Source organism: Centroberyx gerrardi, chromosome 7 (genome assembly GCF_048128805.1).
Source record: "Centroberyx gerrardi isolate f3 chromosome 7, fCenGer3.hap1.cur.20231027, whole genome shotgun sequence".
NCBI lineage: Eukaryota > Metazoa > Chordata > Actinopteri > Beryciformes > Berycidae > Centroberyx > Centroberyx gerrardi.
Window position 1 is genome coordinate 7,128,711 of NC_136003.1, and position 18,046 is coordinate 7,146,756.

An 18,046-nucleotide genomic window follows, 5' to 3' on the forward strand; every position below is an offset into this window, starting at 1 on the left:
TCCGTGTTTCAACTGGCATGAGGGTGAGTCGATGATGACAGAATTTTCATTTTTGGGTGAACTATTCCTTTAAATCTATCAAAACATCCGTGTGGTAAATAGTTAAAAATATAACTTTGAAATGTAAAGTTGCACCTACAGTTGATAACATGCTATGCTAACTAGCTTGCTAATGCTGCCAAATATTACACACTAGCTGTTAGCATTGGGAACAGAATTTGGTGCTTGCATCCATGTTTCTTTGCTACCAGCTGGGAATTTCTGACCTCAACACACAAAATGGACGTTCATTTGTATTAATGTAACTTCCAACAATGTACATTATCTTGTCCAGTGGGAAAAGACACAAAATGGATGCTCACTTGCGTGCAGGATAGCTTGTTTTTAAGTGTATGTGGGGAAACTGTAGTTCATAAATGGCAACCATGTACCTTGTCTTGTCAAGATACTACACACCAAGATACTAAGTTTTATGCATGAGAACCTGGTTTCAGTTGTAGAGAAACTGCAGATTGTACAGTAGCTGCCCACAATGAAAAATACATAGCCTGCAATACAGCACAAAATACAATAGACACTCAGTTATACGCTGGAATGGGCGGTACTGCAGATGTACATACAGTATAAGGAAGGTATGATGACACAGTTAACATGTAAACTGCTGTCCCATACAGTTTAGCCTAATAAAAAAAAGAACTGCTACATCTCTACATCTGGGCAAGGTTAGTCTGTCACTTTTTCTTTACCAGGTACATTTGGCTGAACTTACCTCTCATTCCTTTCCTGCTGGTCAGATGAAAGTACCTTAGACCAGCAACAATGTCTCTGTTCACCTGCAGACAAACACATTTCACATGACATTTGAACATGCATAGAGACAATGTCATGGTTTAGACCTCTGTCTTTAGAGTCACATGCATGCCAGCCTTCCATCAAATCCTGGCCCCAACCGTTTCTCCTGTGTCCCAAATATTTTTTTCAGTTCAAGGTAGTAATCAATCCCAGAGCTAAAAGGATATCATTATTCTAGGTTTCAATGGAGAGTTTTAGTGTCACATGATGGCCCAGAGGTTTTTTCCACCATGACAACAATACAATTCTGGGGAGAAACACTGAATACTTGTAATTTTTTGGCATTGGAAATGGAAACATATAAAGATATAAATGGCTCTCGGCCTTCAAAAAGCCCATATCAGTCAAAGCCCTAGCGCACACAATGATTAGTTTGCTTATACTGTTGTGGGTGAAGTTGCATCCCACTCGTTCCCGTTCCCACCCGCTTGTGTGTGAGCAAACGGCAGTAACGCCATTCCTCCAGCAGGGGGCCTCACAGCAGAGCTGAGTCAGCCGCTCTCGGAGCTGTTTGGTCATTCTCAGCACATCTCCCTTTCCCTTCAGGGCCAAGCCCCTCAAGTGCTGCCCTCCTATTCTATACCGATGCCAGCAAACACATACACACACTCACACTGACCTCCTTTCCTACAAACACGCACAACACCTTCATTCTAACAAAAAATCTGTCTTTATTAAATGGGCAAGTGGCCCCAGTTTTTATATTTTTATTATAAATCAGATTAGATCACTTCATTTCTGATCAAATCCTCCCTTCCTTTAGCAAAACTCCCCCAAGTTCTCCCCTAGCCCAATCTTCTAGGCATTCAATGGAGGAACATTCCCCAAGGTTTTGTTTGAAAAAAATCTCATCTTTGATCACAGAAGATGCAAGGAATGATCTGTCAACCGGCTGTTTCTTACGAGTATTTTGTTACAGCTCCACTGTATTTTAGAGGGAATTGTCTACAGTGGTTAGTGCTGTACTGATGAAGGGCAGAGATGTGATGGGAGACTCCAACAATGGCTACTACTGTTCCCTTAAAGGAAGAAGCACTTTAAGACTATTAAAAAACAGCTATTAGAGATGCACTTTGCATTTCTGGGTCCATTTTGTTGTTTGGTGGTGTGATGCAGCCACAAGACATGTTGTGTTTTGGATAAAGGGGCACGACTCTTTTTCTCAACTTGGAAAACCCTCGCTCTGTTATCGTTATGCTTCTCTCCACCTATATGTATAACCAACAGCTGAATGGAACAAGGCATTCTGGGAAATGTAGGAAACCACTACCTGGAGTAGAAGTGGATGAGGCAGGTTGAGGGAAAGTGGGTTCACCAGAAAAGTAAATGACAACACTTCATCAACAAAGTAACTCCTGGAATGCACTGAACTTCACACATTGATGATACATAACAGTGTTACAGTATCTAAGGGGGGAATTTTCCTTTAATCTTATATTAATGGAGAGGAAAGATCAAGGTAAAATTGCCAGAAATTTATATGGAGGCCATGTCTAAAAAACATTAGAGGAGCATTCAAAACCAAAGTTACTTCAAAGCTGATCGTTTGGTGACCTAATAGTTTAATCAAAATATCTTCTTTTATATTCAAAAAATGCCTTTGTCAAAGCCTGAAGTCATGATTTGGTTTTACTGGTTTTACTCTTTTATAGCTCTTTCTTATATTTTACTTTTTTATTATGTTCTCTGACCCTTTTTTGTGTTATTTTATTGTCTCACTGCTGTATATTGTACTTGCTTTGTGAAGCACTTTGTAACACTGTTACGAAAGGTGCTATACAAATAAAGTGTATTATTATTTATCATAACCAAATTAGAATATCTTTTCAGTCATCGGTCATTGCTCCACTTGGAAATTTAGTGGATAAAAGCGTGTTTCAGATGCAGGGACTTTGTCATACCTTCAGGTTTATCAAATTGATGCCACTGCCTTTAAGGACTTTTTCTGAATTGAAATTGATGCTGATTGTATTGTATATATTGGAACCTATAAGATTTCCCTTTCAAATGCTTAAAGATTTATTTTTGGCATTTTCATGCTTTATTTGACAGGGAGATAGTTAGAGAGAGACAGGAAGGTATGGGAGAGAGAGAGGGGAGGACATGCAGCAAATGACCGCAAGCCGCATTCGAACCCGGGTCGCTGCAGGAAGGATTGAGCCTTATGGTACACGCTGTACTCAGTGAGCCACCGGGGCGCCCCTTAAAGTACTTTTTGGCTCTAAATCCTAATTCAAAAATCTCGAATTCAGCAACAAAATCTCTGATGAAGAGGGTGTCTATGGAATGCTACATCACCGAAATGTGTGGACAAAAACATCCACGCTCATTTCACCTCAAATGTCCCCTAAAGTGTCCCCTAAATGTCCCCTAAAGTGTCCCCTAAAGTGTCCCCTAAATGTCCCCTAAATGTCCCCTAAAGTGTCCCCTAAATGTCCCCTAAAGTGTCCCCTAAAGTGCTAATCGTTCCACAAACATCCACTCTAGCCCGCGGCTCTTCTCCCTCTCCCTTGTTTATTTGTCTGTCATGCTTCTATTTCCATTCAACTATATTTCAGCGTCTGTCCAGCCGCTATTTATAGTGGACATGAGAGCGCAGCTTGGGAAAAGCTGCTGTGTGTTTACATGTGTGTTGAGTAGTTTATTTGTGACTGAGAAGAGGGGGGGGGGGGAGGGGGGCAGGAGGGTAAGGAGGGTAGAAGAAGAAGAAGGGGGCAAGTAAAGAAGAAGAGGGCAGAGAGAGAGAGCAAAAGGGGGATAGAAAAAGGGCGATGCAAGTGAGAGACAAGGAAGAGAGAGATGGGTAGAAGAGAGAGAGGAGAGAGAGAGAGAGGCTGGGAAATGCCAGAGAATGAGAGAAAGAACGTGAGAAAGGGGGAGGGTGAGAAAAAGAAATGAAAAAAGAGGAGAAGAGAGAGGAAGCAGAGGATGGGAAATCACCACAATCATCCCTTTAACACTAGAAAGGCCTTTTTTGAAATATCTCGTTTTTTGTGTCTCCATGACTTTTCCTAGACCAAATGTATAAACCAAATGTATAGATGCATACATTACATTTTCAAAGTCATGCTAGAAAATAGTAGTTATAATTTTATGAACTTCAACTGACAACTTGTTGGCCTTTTCCCTCAAAATCAGAGTTGGAGAGAGTTACTTTTAAAAGTAATTGGTTACTTTTCTTCGTTACCTGCCTTTAAAATAACAAGTTACATTACAAAGTTGCTCTTTATCAAAAGTAACTCATTAGAGTATGTTTGCATTTCCCACTTCAAAAACTTCAAAATCCATTGGCCTTTCTAGTGCTAATCCTTACTGGCAGCATAAAATAAAAGGATTGATTCAGTATGATAATGGTCTTGTTTGATACTGTGGTTTGTTGTGTAGAGCGGTGTGGCTTTGCTCATCTCTCTCTCTCTCTCTCTCTCTTTCTCTCTCTCTCCCTCTCAGTCACTTAACTCCCTGATCAGTTGCTTATCTGTCTGTTCGATCCCCTCCATCCCTCCATCGATCCACCCCTCCCTCCCTCCCTCCCTGCTTTAACTTAAAGTGCATCTCAAGTGTATCTTGTCTGGCTCGATCCCCCCCACTCCACCCGTACATACACATACATACATCCCTTCATCTGTAATGGGGAACACCGGCATTTAATATTTTAATATTATTCAAGCAACCACATACACAAATATGTTCCATCACCTTCTGAATAATTTTACAGTTAAAGTGTAAAATGGTCATTGTTTCCCTTTAATCTAACTGTATGACTACATCCATCGCAATGTGATCTTACAAAATTTTGTGAAATGTGCACAAAATTTGAAACGTAGATTACGCATTGTGGACAGGAATTATTTGAAGATTACGCATTTTCACCTAAAGGTTGGCTAACGGTTAAGTTTAGGGAAGTAAAACAACTTGGTTAAGGTTAGGGAAAGGCTTTGGTCATGGTTAAGAAAAACTCAAAACTTTACTCAGTATTTGCACTTTTAAATTTTGCGCTTATGTCATGAAATTTTCTCTCACCTTGAAGTGAATCTTGACTCTGTAGTTCACTCCTTCCTTTAGGGAGAAGCTCTCCTTCTTCAGAGCCACCAGGTCTCCTGCGGAAACGACAAAAGGAAAACATCACACATGGCTTCACCTGCCGCACGTGATCACGCCAACATGCAAGACGACTCGCTGTGCGATCACACTGCGGCCGATTCATACGACACATAAATCCCCACGTGTATGGGCAACATGTTGTGGCAATGCATGGCAGGCAATATTGCTTTCAGCGGGTATGGGAAATGAGAAAATGAATAAGAAATAAATAGGAATAAAAGGATCGCAAAAGCAAAAAACAGTTGGAAATTGCTTGCTCAAAATCTTGTTTATCACCTCAATATACTGTGTAGCTCAATTTTAGCAGATAGTTCTTCTTCTTCTAATTCTAATGCAATAATATGGAATAACAGCTGGTAAAATGCACTCGCATGTTTTGCTTAGGGGTGTACAATATGTTAAATGATGCTGTTTAGGTCACACAGCGCACTTACTGCATGAAAAAATCAGTTAAATACACACTAGGTGATTCAGCTAGGGGAATGCACATCATACTTTGTACTTAGAGAGCTGTAATCCCCCCTGTACACCTCTTACACATTGGTTATTTAGTGTTACTGGTAAACCCGAATGGCTTCTTTGTACATTAAAATTGCCTTTGTTGTGCTGCGGGGTTGAATGGGTTCACATTGATAGAAAAAACAAAGCATCCTGGGCCATTGTAACAGCACAGCAATCACAGACGCATTCACTGCCTAATCACTTTATATCTCAATTTAAACCCAGGCATCAGCCCTGAGTGCTTCCTAATGGACAGAGAGAGGGAGAGGAAGAAGAGGGGAGGAGATGAAGGAGAGATAGAGAATTGGGGTGAACGGCAGCAGACAGCGGCGGTGTGTGTCCAAAAGGGGAGAGAGGATGGGGGAGAGGGAGGGAGAGGAAGAGGGGAGGAGATGAAGGAGAGATAGAAAAGAGACTGATGTGTTGAAGGGCAGAGAGAGAAGACAGAAAGGCAAATGAAGGAAGTGACAGACAGATAAAAAAGAGGAGGGAGAAGAAAGTAGTGACCTACACACACACACACACACATGCATACATACATACTGGACGTGGGGTTGGGGGTTTGATTCCCACTGGGGTCGCCCATATTAAAAATATATGCACTTATGGCACAGTAAGGCACTTTCAGTAAAAGCCTCCACCGAATGGCATAATTTGCTGTTGTGTGAAAACCTTGTAACTCCAATTATAAAATTAAATTGAAGGATTACATGCTCCTCTATGGGTCGAGAGAATTCTCCGACCTCTTGGGCTGATGAAACCCATTCAATACCCATTGGATAGACTCAAAATGAATTGTCATCAAGCTAAAAACAAGGCTGTTTTCCTGTTTTCAGTTCCTGAAAAGCTGACATTTTGGAGATACAAGGTTTTCACCTGACAGCGACAATAAAAGAGAGGCTGATCCTCCTCCTCACTCGCTCCCTCTCTCTCTAGGAACTGCTGTATGCAAATCTGCTCTCCCTGTTCCCTCCTCTGACTCCTTTCCTTCTCCTCCTCCCTCTCATTCCCCTTCTCCCTTGTCTCAGGAGAGACAGAGACAGGAGGAGACGCTGCCCCCCCCCCCACCCCCACCCCACCCGGGAGCGTCTGGCTGAGAAAATAGGTCAGCGGCGGAGAACTGTACCTGTTCTCCTCAGACACACACACACACACACACACACACCCATACGTATGCACTCATGCAAGCCTGCACGCAAGGATGCACACAGGCACACATGCACAGGCAAACCCACACACTGAACACGCTGGTTTTCCAGCTGCAGTTAACACTTGGCTGATACTGCACTGGTGCCAGAGACACAACCCAGAATATTAAAGGCAAAGTGAGGTGAAAAATGGCCTCACCTTGTTTGCTTATTTTCATGTCGTAATGTACACCCATTTAACAATACACCCCCCCCCCCAAAAAAAAAATGTGTATTTTTATCTCAAAACCCCATTCATTTGCTTTCCTGGAAAATGGCGTACTTTTAGTAGTGGCTGCATTACGTACCAGTAGGCGTACATAAAAATTTGCTAATATTATAATAGATTTTTTAACAATTTTTAACAATCCATAACCTGCAACTTCATAACTTTTCAAGTGGTAAGAGCGGCAAATTGACTCCTGACTTCATTTCCATGTGTGCTACAGTTCACCCCCCTCCTGCTTTTGAGCAATCCCTCCCCGCGTTGCGACAACATTCTGTTTTAACTGGAAAAGCATTGAATTACGGAAGCAAGATGCTCTCGAAAATGCCGTTTCATGTTGTCTTTCATCACATATTACGGACATATTTCCTGGTGTAGCAAATGTTAGCAAATCCCAAGGTGAGGTGGTAGCTAAGCTAAGTTAGAAGAAGAAGCTCCTCGGTGTGAATGTATGTGACTGAATGAACGTGTAGCAGGGCGTTGCTGATAAAAAGCATGCATGCCCAGCAAAACCACCCTGTACATCAAAGTAAAAAAAAAACAGTATATGCAAGGGCCTATAGGATAGTACAGCACAGACATATAGCAGAGGATATTGCATTGTGTAGTGCCGTCAAAACTGACACAACACCTAGCATAACCTAACATATAGCATTAAACATATAGCACATAAGCTAGTAACAAGAGTACTAGCGTGTTTTAGTGAGCCTGAACCTTTTCAGTCTTTGTGTTTGGGGCTGCAACAATCTCTGATGTGTAACATATTGCACTGTGGGCTCTGGGGCGGAGTATCTCCACACTATCAGCTGCAGTTACAGTTAGAGAAAGAGGAAGTATCGAGAGCAGATTCAGGAAGTCACAACAACACTGGGGGTTTTACTGGTCATGCTGTATGTCAAGAGTTGTATGAAGGGATGTCTGTGTCAAAAATCACAAACATATGTAATGTGTGTGTGTGTTTGTGAATAGAAATATAAATGGAAAAAGACAAATAAATACTATAGTTCCCAAATATGTATTAAGATTTTTGTATGCAAAAAACACAGAAACACAAATGTATCTCTCCATCCACAAATAAATGATTAGTTGTGTCCTGTAAACCATCATATAAATGAATGTAACATCATTTACAAAAACAGATGCATATTTGTGTGTTGTTTTCATAAAACATTTCAAGAGGTTTTCACAAAAGTTACACACGTTCTTCTTTTTTGACACACATATTGCACCTCCAAAGAGGTATTCTATTATGAATTCTGCTATGAATACCCAAATATTCTGTATTGTAGTGACACTGCCTCACAAAAAACTACTATGGCTTGCATCACCTGCTTGGCAGTAAAATGTTATGATCACCTTAACATACGCATTTAGCCAAAGCGGGTCACAGTACTAGGAGTGCTTATATTTTTTGCATGTGTGGCCCCATTGGGAAATCAACCCTTACCTCTGCAGTGTTAGTGCCATCCTCTACACACTGAGCTACACACAAACACATTAAAAGTTGTTTTTGTGCTGCCAGCTCAGCCTGACAAAAACGGTTTTTCATTTTTTTCAGTCCATAAAAGTTCAGGCCATTGATCTAAAACTGAACACTAGCAATAAAAAAAAAGAAGCCAAAAGCCAAAATGACGGATGAACAGGCTCTCCTGTCACAGAGAAGGGATTCATGTGAAAGTAAAGTGATATATATCTACAGTAGAAGGCCTACGCTGTCATAAAGTTAAAGAGGTGCTGTCACTGATAAGAGGGTGGTGATATACTGTATGATGTCTAAAGCGGAAGTTAAGTGATATATAGAGAATGGGAAAGAGAGTGACTGTGTGTGTGTGTGTGTGTGTGTGTGTGTGTGTGTGTGAGAGAGAGAGAGAGAGAAAAGATACTTTCATGCAATGTAAAAGCAATGTGAAGCAATAATATGATCCTGTTGAATAGATCTAGTGCATTCCATTGTGCTTATAGATTTTGGATTTTTATTACTAGTTAACAAGGCTACTGCTGGGCGACATGTTTTAAATCAATATCACGATAATCATAAGAATATTTTTCTATATCACTACATATCAGGATATGGCTCACATATGCAAAATCCCATGTTAAATAATCAAAATTAATGTACATCCCATTCAACCGAATGGTAATGTTAGGTGTGATGTCAAACGAAACTGAAATTTACAAATAATATTCCTCCCATACCTCATAAAATTTGCTTATCATCAGTTTAGACAGCAGAATTGTGTATCACGATATCACAATATTATCATGATATGATTCCACTGAAAGACGATAAACGATAATATTGAATTATCATCCAGCCCTAATGCTACTAAAACAATAATCAAGCTTAAGTAAAGGAGTACCTCACTAAATAAAATACTCAGCACTTTGTTACTTTTGATGTTACTTTTGACTTTTGCCCCCCTTACTCCCCAAAATGAACAGATTACCCCTTTTTGTCATGGTCTAACATTTCATTTTAATCTCAAGGTTTGGGGATAGATCCTTCTTAGTTCACCTGAACAAAGTGACACTATCAGTTAGGAGGTAAAGTGTAGAATGACTGCTTTACTGCAAATTTACTGTGAAAGTAAGTGAAAGTGAGCAAACACTTAAAAATTGGCAAACGCGCCCTTTTGAAAATACTCAGAAAAGTAGCGTTACTCTAAAAAATCTCTAAAACCTCATGCTGTCATGTTGTGGAGACAGACAGACTCAGAAGGGTGACATGGAGAGTTCACACCCTCTGAGCTCGAGAAGGAACAGCGATGAACTGAGAAGTAAGGTTCACACACAAACATATTGCAGAAGTTGTCCAGGCCGGTCATGCGTACGGTAAGAGCGAAGCGTCTCCTTTCTCTTGTCCGCTCACACTTCAAAACTAGAGTGCAATCTCTCTCCCCCCTTCCTCTGTTTTCCCACCCCCCCCCTCTCTCTCTCTATCACACACACACATTCAGCAGTAAAGGCCAGTCATCACTTAGGGCACCATGCTGCACTGGTAACAGGCTATACAGTGTATAATGAGGTCTCTAATGCATTCAGCCACCGATGGAAAGTCCATTCCCCATCCAGTCTGGTGCCGGCTCGGCTATCTGACTGCAATATGATATACCAGCAGGACCTATTATTACACTGCTGCTTACTGTATGGATTTGTGATGGTGGATGCTTTTCTCTCCCACTGTATACAGCGATCTCTCTCACTCCCAGCACACACACACACAGACTCATACGCACAGCAGGATAAACCGAGACTTAAGCTATGAAAGTGTAATGGTGCATGCAATGGTGCTGCGATACAGTACAGTGTGCAAAATATAAGAACCACTTTTCGAATACAGAGTTGTACCTATTGCACAATATAGGTGCTGGTTGTCCTTGTTTCACCAGTTTCCTGAGAAAATACACAAAAGTCTATTAAAAGACTATTAAGTTCAGCAGTTTAAAAGAGAAAGTAATTGGATGCAAGATTTTCCTGGTACACTAAGTAGACAACTTCAAATTAGGTTAAAGATGCTACATGTAGCATGTTTAAAAATCAATATATCATTGTCAAATTAATTGTGATACCCTGGTATAATCACTGTAAACAAATGAGACCATGATTGAGATGATTGGGAGCCTCTATCTCACACCAGTGGTATTGTAAGCGCTAGTGTTTCTCAAAGTTAAGACTATATTTCCCATAAACCCCTTTGCTTTGTCACAAAAAGGATGTTGCCATTTCCCCCTCCCCATTCAACATATTTGAAGTGATCAAACGACCTTTCACTCGTTCCATCGTTTGCCATTGTGGGAAACTCTGAAAGCTTTAGCTCTGTTTGCTCTGTAAGAACAGCGCCCTCTTCCTGTTTTGTGCCGTAAAGCAATCCAGCAGATTTCCCACCAAATCCGAGCCAGAGGCGCACAAGATAAAATGCAGTGTAGAGTCTGGTAGAGGCTGCCAGTCTTCTCTGTGACCGTCTCGTTTGTTTACAGTAATTATACTCATGTCTCAACATTAATGAGGTAATGATTTATTGATGCTAAAATGCTAGATGCACCTTTAAAAAATAGTTCTGGAGAAGTTAGACTCCAAAGCTGCTGGCTACAGTTTGTTATCCTACCAAAGATTTAACAAGAATCTCTCTCTCTCTCTCCCAATCTCCACCACACTCTCTCTCTCTCTCTCTCTCTCTCTCTCTCTCTCTCTCCCAATGTCCACCACACTCTCTCTCTCTCTCTCTCTATCTCCACCATACTCACTCTCTCTCTTTGAGTCAGAGGAAACTGCATAGTACAAGATCAGTATCGCCTAGCAACCAGGTGACCTTTCCCATTAGTCTTAGCAGTGTGTGCTTGTGCTTGTGCGTGTATGTGTGCGTGAGCGTGTGTGTGTGTGTGTGAGGGGTGGGGGATATCCTGAAACAAGGAAATATCAAAGCAAATCTTGCTGTCCTACAGTCAGCACAGGCAAAGGCACAAGCAGGCAACTCACACACACACACAAACTGAAGAATACACATAGTCACAGCAATCTGTTTCCTGTCTATTGGACACACCCTAGCGCTAGAGTCATCTACAGGTGAACCCCCCCCCCCACACACACACACACACACACACACACAGATCGATCCCCTCCTCATCGCCGTCTCCTGGCGGATCCTTGGAGGGGATGACATCATCTCTTTGCAGCCAGGGGTGTCAACACCTGATTACCATGCACTGCAGACACACACACACACACACACACACACACACACACACACACACACTTACAGACACCTCACTCCCCCCACTCCTGCTTGTCGTTTTCTGTCCCCTACTCCCAGGGGGAAATGTCAATACTGCCCAGTAAGCAAACATATAGCAGGCTCTCTCTCTCTCTCTCTCAGACACACACACACACACACACTGAGCTGCGGATAAAGCGTGGACACACCCACTCACGCGTGGACATGCACACAAATCATCAGAGGCAACAGAGGCCCCACTGTTTGAGCAACACTGCGGTCGTCTTGCGCATAAAATGAAGCAGGGTGGGGTTCAGATGCCTTGCTCAAAGGACATCCAGGACCGGTCCAGGATAAGGGGACAAAAGACATGCTGAATAAAAATGAAAGAAGAGAGGGACAGAGTGATGAGAGGAAGTGTAGAGTACCTGTCAGGTCCATGGTGATTGGTCCAGGAGCCTCGTCACACATCAGGGTCAGTCTGGTCACCTGGACGTTAGGGATAGACAGGTCTGGACAGAGGAGACAGTCTGGTTACTCTGACATCATTCATTCATTCAATATGATTGTAATCTGAGGGATGGAGGAGTCTGGGCAGGAGGACAAAAATCAGTTTATTGAAAACCCAAAGCACAATGTTATTCAATAACGCTGAAGCTACAGTTACACAAATGCATGATTATTCTATTCTATTTTATTCTATTCTATTCCCTTTGCTTGCTTTTCTATTCTATGTTAAATGCTGTTTCATTTGTTGGTTTAGATTACATTAAGCTGATACAGATGACATTCTATTCTATTCTATTCTATTCTGTTCTGTTCTATTCTATTCTACTCTCAATTCTATTCTGTTATATTCTTTTCGATTCTATTCTATTCTAATAAACCATCTAGATAATGGTAAGCTGCTAAATCATCTTCCTTCTCTTCTTTTCGCTTCTCTTCTCTATTCTATTCTATTCCAATAAACCTTCATCTATAATAGTAGATAAAGGTGAGCGGGTGCACTGTCTCCCTCCTCTTCTCCTCTGTGTTATTCTACTGTCTCATTACAGCCTCTCCCACTGTATTAGACGATAGGAAGCTGATATAGATGTGGTGGTGCTGGGTTACAGCAGTGGGGGGGGCAGAGCCATACTACTGATATCAGCTATCATGGCCTGGCTGCTGGATTAGAGATGCTGAGGCAAGCAGGTCTGCTCCCTCCCGGGTGTGTGTGTGTGTGTGTGTATGTGTGTGTGTGTGTGTGTGTGTATGTGTGTGTGTGTGTGTGTGTGTGTGTGTAATCAGAAGGTGATGACTGCGAGGAACTATGCTCCGAGTCGTTACATTGAGTGAGAGCTATTATTAAAGCTGCAGTAACATTGGATACCAGTGTGAATCACCAGCACTCCATCACCTCAGGTAAACAATACTGGAACACACACACACACACACACACACACACACAGTCCCACCTGCCACCAGTGGCCCCGCCCCCAGCAGGGTCTGCTTGTATTTGATCAGGCTCTCATCATCCTTGTCCAGTTCGTGGATCTCCTGCAAAGACTTTTGGGCCGGCGGAGTGTAGTTGAGGTCCGTCTCGTCCTCTTCCTCCCCGATGGGCATCTCCTCCTTGTCAGCCATCAGACCTTCACCACAAAGAAGAAGAAAAAAAGACTGTATAAGACACTATAACATCCACTAACCACAGCCTAGATCATTTAGCTTCCATTAGTTAAACATAGTTATAAGCCATCTCTATGTAAAAACCTCTTCTCCATGTGCTAGAAGATTTAGAGTAGATGCCAGTGTTGGTGCTCAGCCTTGTCACATGCACAGGACACTAAGAATCAAACTAAAAATAAATCTTTATATATTCGACTTGGCTCTGACAGTCACCCTGGAAACTGAAAACAGGGAATAGGAGCATTTTCAGCAGAGCTTGCCTTCAGTATGTTTTGTTGTGTTTCAGCCATTAAAATGGTCTTGACCCATGAATCATAATCAGAAATATTGCATTTGTCACGTTCACTCAGGAGACACATTGACAGCCTGCATGGTGCGAGAACAACAGAAGCTCATCTTCACGTTTTCATCGAATTCTCTCTCTCATTCGTGGAATTTCCTTCTTGATACATGCAAACATTCAGTAATTTCACCAAAAATGTTCTGCAAGCTGAAATTACACTCTAACATCACCTCCAGAGGGTGAATATGTGTAGATTGGAAGAGTTAGAAGAAGAAGAAGAAGAAGAAGAAGAAGAAGAAGAAGAAGAAGAAGAAGAAGAAGAAGGACTGGAACAGACAGAGCCAGTTTGGCTCTTGACAGCTAGCAGACGGCAGCAGACGGCAGCAGTCGGAGTCAAATGGATCAAAACATGGCAAAAGCTTCAAACAGTCCACCATGTCTTGAACTGAGTCCCAGTCCACCTAAACTGGCTGACAAAACTGGTGCCAGGAGCCAAATATGGAGCTGCTTCAACGGACGTCCAAACGGCACATCAAAACCCCTCTGCAGAAGTTGCTGCAGAGCTGTCCAAGTCAATGTGGTAACACAACTTGTTAACATGGGCCTTATTCCCGCGGTGGCCATTTTTAACGTACATCACACACAGGTTGGGAAACTCCACCTGGAAGAGTAAGTAGCCTACACCCAAGCTATAGCTATCCTACTGCTGTGTACCAAGATGTATCATACAAATGTTGGGAACCAGAGGTATAAAGGTTCACATTTTAAGGTAATAGGCTATATTTGGCCCACTATAGCAGAAAGCTATCTAGCTAGTAGCAAACTAGCTAATAAACTAGCTAACTCCCCTGCTAAGTTCAAGCAGTAGTTTATTGTTTATTTTTGCTAACTGTTCAGTATATCTGAGGTCCTCACTTATGTGTTGAAGTAATGCTAGTTTTATATATGCCAATCTTCCAGGTAGATTTGTAGATTTGTAGAAGTGTGACATAAGTTCAAAATGGTCGCCGTTGGAGTAAGGTCAATACAGTAGTTGTTTCTATTTTTGCCTTTTAGTCTCTCTTTCTTTCTACTTTTCTTTCCTTCACACACACACACACACACACACACACACACACACACTCTCACCCTCTTAATTCAATCAGTCTGCAGTGTAACCTCTCTTTAATGCACTCAACATTTATTCTTTTATTCTTTTATTGGGATCCGCATTAACGCCTCGGTCAACACTAGTCTTCCTCTGGACTTTAGACTCTACAAATTACAGCATGGTTGACATAACATACAAGACATCTCATAAATCTATCATTGATAAATATTTAACACAAAGAACACAAGATCACATATTAAGTCCAAGATATACGGAGAAATGCAAGGGTTGAAATCAATGTTTGCTAATCAACTAGCTATCCATGGAGGTATCATTTCATTTCACTTTGTCTGCATTGCTCCATCTCTCACACTCATCTTTTCATCCATCCACCTTCCACTCAGCCTCTTTCTATTCCCCATTTCATCCCTCTTCTCATCACCATCCTTTACTCTTCTTTCCTAACATCTCATTATCCCTCCTTATATCCTCCTTATCCCTCATTTCCCTCCTCTGTCCTCCCTCTTTTTTCACCACGCCCGCTCTCTTTTCTCTCTTCTTTATCCTCCACGCTCCATCCAAAGCGTCATCATTTTCCTGTTCCTCTGTTATTATATCTGCTCTCACTGCTCCTTATCCCAATACTCCTCCCCTCCATACCCTCCTCCAACCTCTAACCTCTACTGATTCTGCCCTCTCTAACCGCAGATTTTAGTTCTACAAACATTTCTCAGACTCAGAGCAGCTCTGGAGGCAGAAGTAATCTGCCTGGCTGAGTTAAACCTCAATGTTTTCTTATCTCATAGTCATTGTCCATGTTACTGTCCATTTTATTACTTTCCATTTTATCATTGCACGCTCAGTCAGCTCAGGTGGGGGATCCGTCTTCAAAGGTTTCTTCCATTTTTTTTTTCCAGCTAGGAGGAAGCTAATATTATGAAGCCTAGCTCTCTTGCTAAAAACTGAAATAATAGCCTACAATCTATCCATACTAAGTTATCTAGGTTAGCTAGTTAGCCTAGCTGACCTTCCAAGTTCAAACTAGCCATATAGCTAGCTAGGTAAGCTAGTTAGCTAGTCTGCTAACTGCTGGCCTTCCAAAATCATAAATAGCATGGTCGTTACTGAATGAAAACAAGAAGTCATTGCTATTTATATTTTTTATTTACATTTTGAGTTGCCATTTAAGTTTGCCAGTTAGCTACCTTGCACTCTTTGGCTCCGCCCATTGAGGTTTAACTCAACCAATGAGATTATTTCTGCCTGCAAAGCAGTTCTGCCTCAAAGAAATGTTTGTATAATTGAAACTCTAACTTGCTCTCTAACCTCCCTTCCTCTCCTCACCTCCTTCCCTCCTCACCTCATTCTCTTAGCCGTAGCCTCCATCCTCTTCCTCATTTCCTCCTCTCTTCTTCTCCATATCCTCCTCTTCTCCCTCTCCTCCATTCTTTCCCCCGCCTTCTTCGTATCTCCCCGCCTCCCTCTTCTTCCTCCACTTCCTTTTCACTTCTCTCCTCTCTCTTTCAAGCTATCCTTCCTCCCCACCTCTTCTCTCTTTATCCCTCATCTCTCCTTCACTCCTACTCTTCTTCTCTACTTCTCTTCTGCTCCAGTCCATTCATCCCAGCAGACCTGCCTGTCTTTGACTGTCTCAAACTCAATTAGACACCTTCTCCTGTGTGTGTGTGTGTGTGTGTGTGCGTGTGTGTGCGTGTGTGTGTGCATGTGCGTGCATCATCCAAGCAAGAGAAACTTCATTAAAGAAGCTGATTAATGTTAATTATTTCATTCTAATTTCTGGCTCAATTTTTATATCATATAGAAACACACACATACACCCGCTTACACACGTATTATAAACACACACACACGCACACACACACACACTGAATCACATTTGATTTAATAAACAGTTTTATGGCTGAGGGGAGAGACACATTATATATACCTCTCTCATCACTTTAGGAAAGGAACACACACACACACATACACACACATACACATCATTTACTCTAATAAAATGTTGCATGGTTGACAAGACAGATGCACAGTGCATACCTCTAGTCTCCAATTATCTGGGGAATAGGACACACACGCACACACACACACAAACTGTGTTATGGATATTTACTGTGCTGTAACAGCGGTGTGTAATAACCCCTGGTTGTGTTTAACTGTTCATAATGAGACAGCTCGGTGTACATCAGCTCAGAGCTGTGTGTAGAGGTAATTGGATGACACAGGGAGTACATACACACACACACACACATGCTAGTCCAAACACATAACCACGTGCATATAAATGCACACAGGCATGCAGTGTGGCGGATTCTGTAAACATCAATGAAAATGCACTCATCAGGGACATGATGACCCAATGCAAGGGTGTCAGCACACACACACACACACACACACACACACACAAAAGATAAACATGCATACCCATGAACACATTGAAACAGATGCATGCAGTAAACAGTGTTATAAACAGTAAAACCAAACAATAACTGGTACCGTTAAGAGGGTGACGCACTCACACACACACACACACACACACACACATACACACAGATTTGTGAGGAGAGGATGTATGAGGAGGGGGGGAGGGAGGTCTGGTTAACGCCCCATAGAGAACAGATAACCAGCAGAGCCTGACGCACCATTGTCCTGTCTATGTGTGTGTGTGTGTGTGTGTGCGTGTGTGTGTGTGCGTATGCGTGTGTGTGTGCGTGTTATTTACAGCGACACCCCACCCAGTCGGGGCCAAACACGGCTGCCTTCCTCCTGTCACCATGGCAACCCTTTCAACTCTCCTTGGCGATGACATCACCTTTGCTGTGGATTCCTTTTATACGACTAACTATACACAGCGGACCGTTTTGTTCATTTGCAGCAGGAGGAATGCTTGGCATGTAAATTATTATTTACTCCACATTCATTTTTCCATAAATCTATACGTAAAAAGGCACTTGCTCTGTTAATGGTTGCATTCCCTCATATTTTTCCTTAAATCAATATTTACTGAAGTAGGTAAAGTGCATTTCTCCTTAAGTCTAACAAGTCAACTTACCCGTTAAGTGATGAGAGAATAGACAAAGTTAATGTTTTTTATGATATGGACTGTACATTCATACATTTTACAAATGAAATATCATTAACCTGTTATAACTGATATAGCTAGGTTTATTTTTGGAACTATTCCAGGTGAACAACCACATATTCATCCGCTGATTTTTTAGCAGTATACAGTCCATCGCCCACCACTTCCTATGGAAATTGAGGAAAGTAGTCCCTGCTAGTTCAAAACAGCACGTTATTTTTGTATCATATTTGTGTAAATTCTACCAATCTCCTAAGCAAAACTGCCACTTATTATTTGAAATTATTTACCATTTAGCTTTAGAGCTGCTACAAGTTCTCATTTTCT

The 18,046-nt window shown here is 41.8% G+C and overlaps 1 protein-coding gene across 1 annotated transcript in view; it reads right to left on the reverse strand.

The window, feature by feature from the left end:
* The window catches only part of arhgdig (Rho GDP dissociation inhibitor (GDI) gamma), a 47,425-nt gene that overhangs the window by 3,905 nt on the left and 25,474 nt on the right, over positions 1 to 18,046 (reverse strand). The window contains exons 2-5 of the mRNA XM_078284501.1: positions 13,036 to 13,209; positions 12,007 to 12,090; positions 4,873 to 4,949; positions 770 to 833 (exon numbers count right to left, since the gene is read on the reverse strand). Of these exons, the coding sequence (XP_078140627.1) occupies positions 770 to 833; positions 4,873 to 4,949; positions 12,007 to 12,090; positions 13,036 to 13,204 (394 nt within the window). The 5' untranslated portion in view covers positions 13,205 to 13,209. The remainder of the gene's footprint in view (positions 1 to 769; positions 834 to 4,872; positions 4,950 to 12,006; positions 12,091 to 13,035; positions 13,210 to 18,046) is intronic.